This window comes from Sinocyclocheilus rhinocerous, unplaced genomic scaffold, assembly GCF_001515625.1.
Source record: "Sinocyclocheilus rhinocerous isolate Xijiao unplaced genomic scaffold, SAMN03320098_v1.1 scaffold1499, whole genome shotgun sequence".
NCBI lineage: Eukaryota > Metazoa > Chordata > Actinopteri > Cypriniformes > Cyprinidae > Sinocyclocheilus > Sinocyclocheilus rhinocerous.
Genome location: NW_015650016.1, coordinates 32,610 through 38,525, shown reverse-complemented (window position 1 = coordinate 38,525; position 5,916 = coordinate 32,610). Strand labels below are relative to the sequence as shown.

The 5,916-nt window shown below is 31.3% G+C and overlaps 1 protein-coding gene across 1 annotated transcript in view; it reads left to right on the top strand.

Moving 5' to 3' along the window:
• Nucleotides 1–5,538, top strand: part of LOC107711342 (CD276 antigen-like) — a 59,026-nt gene extending 53,488 nt beyond the window's left edge. Inside the window, exon 10 of the mRNA XM_016516328.1 lies at nt 5,493–5,538. Coding sequence (XP_016371814.1) covers nt 5,493–5,515 — 23 coding nt within the window. The 3' untranslated portion in view covers nt 5,516–5,538. The remainder of the gene's footprint in view (nt 1–5,492) is intronic.
• The last annotated feature ends 378 nt before the right edge of the window (nt 5,539–5,916 follow it).

Below are 5,916 nucleotides of genomic sequence, written 5' to 3'. Positions count from 1 at the left end.
CATCTATCACCATTGCACTCGCGTCTCGCACAAGAGAGCGGCATGTTTAGAAAGCTATGGAAAATTAATATAAGTTAAACTTTTTAAAAACATGTCTCAAGACTTTATGGCGGTTTTTCCCATCCTACTGCATCTCAAGTTTTTAATTAAATGAAGAAAATACTCTTTGTGATTGGTTTTCGGTCCTTTGTATTACACATGATTCTGTTTTGTTTCTAATTGTTTTAGCAACTTTAATTATATAAGGTTTATAAACATTATTTTAAACTTTTTTCAAATCTCAGGTGAAGGCCAGAGTCCGGCTCGCTTGCCCTGTGGCTTTAATGCCATTAAAGATTAATTTGACTCCTTTAGTCTGATTGAAATATTCAGCCTGGCCATGAGCAGCAGAGTTAATGCTATGAGATTTTAATAAGCAGGCAAGTGAAGAGGGTCAGAGAAAGAGAGGAGAGAAAGGCTGGGGGCAGAGACTCAGATAGAGATGTGTGTGTGTGTGTGTGTGTGTGTGTGTGCAGGGGGCGGTTAAAGGCTGAGCTGGGGTCATTGTGTTAGCTTGTGCTGCTGAATGGTGGGATTGAGATGGTGGGAGGAGGAGTGCAGGCACAATAGTGAAGTGAGGCTAGTGTTCTTCTCTTCTTCCTGCATCACTCCTTTTTCTTTTTTTCCACTTACTGATCTAGTGTTACCGTAGCAACGCAGCCACTTGGGCAAGAAATGCACCAGAGCCTCCGCTCGAGGCTGGGCCGGGACTTCCTGAATGGGCCTAGTTTTCTCTACCGTAGTGTAGTGCTCGTGTACTCCTCTCTTGAGTCCCGGCACATGCACATGCACACACACTCCTTCTGCTTATGTTATATGTATATGTATAAATATGTATATGTTGCTTGTGATGATCCTCATTTGCTGCTTTGGAGGAAAGTGTCTGCTAAATGAATAAATGTGAATTAAGAAAAAAACAGTTCAATAATTTTACAAAGGAGTAGTTGAGTAAAACACACAGTTCTGTCATCATTTACTCATTCTTCTGTGGTACACACAAAAAAAAGATATTAGAATGTCCAGGCTGCTCTGTTTCATGCAATAAACAGTGAATGGGAATGGTGTGTTTTGGAGCTTCAAACACTACCCCAAAACACCATAAAAGTATCATGAAAATAGTACATTCCTCTTAATACACTGTATTTAAGTTATTATTAATTGAAAATCTTCTGCTATTCTTTTAATACAGCCTAAATAACTATGCACTTTGCACAACAGAGCTGTTCATCGATGGTCCAAAATAAACATACCACTACAGACAAAATTTACCAGCAATGGGTGTTTTACATTATATTTCTGACCCTCCATTGGAATATACTAATACTTTTAAACTTCAAATATTTCATAAAGACATGGTTAAAGTAATCCATATCATTACTTTAAATGATGAACATATTTAATTTAGACTTTTTTTTTTACATATAAATATTGATTAAAGCATTTACGTAGAGCCCATCAAATATGGTAAATGGAAGCTTAAACATGTTTGCTTGGCCCGTGAGATCCAAAGAAGTTCTTGTATGTTTAGCAAGCTGCAATTGGCCATATTAGTTTTTGTATTCTACTCTATTTTCTGCCAAAAAAGGGGATTTGTTTATATATTTCCATCACTGCTGACGTTTACACGTCTGCTTCTGTGTGGTAGACTACTGACCTCAATAGTAGTTGAATAACATAAAAAATTCTCAACATAGACAGTCTGTCAGCTTTTAAGAGGCACACCGGCCCTGCGTTGTTTTATAAACAACAGCGAATTATGTCAGGATGTTTTTTTGACTGATAAGGAGCCCAGAAATTCTTCATTTCAAAGTGTGTGTGTGTGTGTGTGTGTGTGTGTGTGAGTGAGTGTGTGTGTGTGTGTGCTCTCATGAATATCTCGTGACACGTGACATGGCATGTTGACAGGCTGGGATTCCCTCATCCCGCTTTAGCATCAGCACTTTCTCATTTCACTCTTAACAAGTCATTCTAACTCTCCGCTGATGCGTGGGAATGAATGTTTTCAGGTGTTTTACCTCGAGATCTGATGTTTGGCACACAGAGATTCAATGAGAGTCCAGCAAACATGTGTGTTGTAAATGCATGGTCCTAAAAATGATGGGATCACATTTTTTCCCATATACTTAATGCACCAGATGTCCTCGTTTAATTGCAAAATATAAAAGGAAGTTGTTGGCATGCAAACTTTTGGCATTTTATAAACGTCGTTAAAACATCCAACCTGGTAAAACCCCGTAAAAAGAGAGAAAAAGATCCGAGCCATTATAGTTAATTAAAACAAAACAAAAAATAATAAATAAAATAATAATAAAAAATTACTTGAAATTAAAAAAATTTAAATAAAATTAAATAAAATTCATTTCAACTAGTTGACAAGGCAACATTTCTCATTTTCATTTAGTTTAATTTGTACTGAAATAACTAAAACTGATAAAAGTGAAATAAAAAATAATAAAAATGTCAGCATATTTTAAAATAATAATAAAAATGACAAAAACACACAAATGAATTACTAAATCTGTAACTAGATCTTAAAACTAATTCAAAATAATAATACAAATGTTTATTATATCTTAATGATACTAAAATAACACTGGTAGATATCAAATATGACACTCTAGTGTTATTGTCTTGTATTTATTCAGAACTAATTTGTAGTACTGAATTTCATATATTCACATCTATATCTAGCCTATAGAAATATGTATGTGTAAGAGATTTTTGGACATATATGTCATGTACATGTACAGTATATCCATTCTAAAATCCATCAGTACATGCTGATATTATAAGTTCATGTAAAAGACAGACATGTATTTTGTGTTTCTTCGCCATACTGAATTTCTTAGACTGAATCTTAATATTTGTCACATTGCTAGCAGTATTTTTTATTTCACCTTCACTGTAGATAATAAACATCTAAATATATTGACATTACTCTCATGTGTTGCTTTCATAAGTTTATTTAGATGTCATTGATATTATTTGTCAAGTCCTGTCAGCAGCTCTCTTTCTGCTTTATTCAGTTTAATATTTTAGATATGAATGAGAAATATATGTCTTTGGCATAAAACATTAAACTGACAAGAATGTAGTCTCACAAAGTACAGGGAGAGAGTCTGAGGTTCTTTCAGTCTTACAAAACTAAAATGGAAAAGAAAATAGAAAAATATGGACACTACTAATAAAATTACTAAAACTTAAACTAAATAAAAAATATGGACAAAAACACAATAATTACTCACATGAAAACAGAAAAATATAAGCAACAAAAACTAATAAAAATGACAAAAACAATGAAAAATTACAAAAAAAAAAATGTAACAAATGAAACTAGAAAAATATGGACGTTTAAAAAAAATGATAAAAATGACAAAAACTCACAACAAACACTAAAACTAAAAATTAAAAATGACTAAAAATTAAAATGAAAACAAAGTGAAATCTAATTCAAAATATTAACAAAAACTATAAAAATGCATCGATGATGCTAAAATAGCATTCTAAGCATTCAGACTTTCGACTTTTGCATGACCAGTGTTTATGAAGACAAAAAGCCGTATCTAAGGATTAAAATATGACCGTTATAATACATTATAATATCTACTTATTCATTGTTAATATTTTAAATACTATAATATATTATAAAACATGACAAAACGTAAAATATGGTGACAAAATCTGGTGTTGATCATGCTTTAATGTATTATATTGATATTAAAAACTTACTGATTTTATAATATTGATTTTATAAAAACTTATAACAAAAAATAAAAATCAAGTCATAAACAGTATATCAGTGATACTAAAATAACACTATTCAAAGCGTTCAGACTTTTACAGTATGACTTTTGCATGGCCGATGTTTATAAAGGCAAAAAAAAAAAAGTTTACGTGCAGATGGAAGAGAATATACATAACACGCACATTCTTCTCTCCCATTGTCATTTTTATTTATTTATTTTTTCTCCATTGACGTCATCGTTATAGGTGTTGCTTTCATAAGTTTATTTAGATGTCATTGATATTATTTGTCAAGTCCTGTCAGCAGCTCTCTTTCTGCTTTATTCAGTTTAATATTTTAGATATGAATGAGAAATATATGTCTTTGGCATAAAACATTAAACTGACAAGAATGTAGTCTCACAAAGTACAGGGAGAGAGTCTGAGGTTCTTTCAGTCTTACAAAACTAAAATGGAAAAGAAAATAGAAAAATATGGACACTACTAATAAAATTACTAAAACTTAAACTAAATAAAAAATATGGACAAAAACACAATAATTACTCACATGAAAACAGAAAAATATAAGCAACAAAAACTAATAAAAATGACAAAAACAATGAAAAATTACTAAAAAAAAAATGTAACAAATGAAACTAGAAAAATATGGACGTTTAAAAAAAATGATAAAAATGACAAAAACTCACAACAAACACTAAAACTAAAAATTAAAAATGACTAAAAATTAAAATGAAAACAAAGTGAAATCTAATTCAAAATATTAACAAAAACTATAAAAATGCATCGATGATGCTAAAATAGCATTCTAAGCATTCAGACTTTCGACTTTTGCATGACCAGTGTTTATGAAGACAAAAAGCCGTATCTAAGGATTAAAATATGACCGTTATAATACATTATAATATCTACTTATTCATTGTTAATATTTTAAATACTATAATATATTATAAAACATGACAAAACGTAAAATATGGTGACAAAATCTGGTGTTGATCATGCTTTAATGTATTATATTGATATTAAAAACTTACTGATTTTATAATATTGATTTTATAAAAACTTATAACAAAAAATAAAAATCAAGTCATAAACAGTATATCAGTGATACTAAAATAACACTATTCAAAGCGTTCAGACTTTTACAGTATGACTTTTGCATGGCCGATGTTTATAAAGGCAAAAAAAAAAAAGTTTACGTGCAGATGGAAGAGAATATACATAACACGCACATTCTTCTCTCCCATTGTCATTTTTATTTATTTATTTTTTCTCCATTGACGTCATCGTTATAGAATTGTTCATGCCAATCATGCCGTGTCTGTCTGGCATGGGATTACAAACCTTGGCAACTGAGCTGAACTGAACTGAGCGCCCAGGGATCTCCATTCATCCGGCTCCTTCAGACCGGTTCTGTGTGTGTGTGTGTGTGTGTTTGCATGTATTGTGTTGCTTGCTCACAGTTAAATGTCACATTCTGTGGTACCTCTACAAAACAGCAGCTGAAAACACAGGTCTTGTGTTTTGAGTGTTGGGCAGGTTGTAATGATGTTGGGTGTAGACTGCAGTTCGCTCTCCGGGGAGCATGAGCCTGAGATGGTTGTTACTAGCTCAGACCAGCTCAATACTGCTTTTTTACTTGCCTTGAGTTGTTTACCTCTTCTTTTTTCCACGTCCTTAAAGAAAACTCTCTTCTTCTCTTTTTGTTTCAGCCGCAACACCTCTAAAGAGCTAAAGTTGGAGACCACAGGTAAGGCTCATTCAGCTCTGGCCAAGATATTCTGCTGTTTCATTGGTATATCTACGACTGTTTTTCTTTTTCGTGTTTTCAACAAATTGTCTTATTTTTATGTATTTATTTTTGAAAATGTGTTATTTCTTTCTGCACCTTCTCTTTATTTTGAAAATGTTGAGTAAAATTCAGAGTTTATCAAAAAGTTTGCAGGTTTTATCAAAACATTAGAACATTCTGGGAAATTATAAATCCTCACAACATGGTCCATTTATTTTATTATTAATGTAGTATTTATTTATTATATATAATATTATAATATCATATATTTGATATATATATATATATATATATATATCAATATATATATATCAGTATATATATATATATATATATATATATAC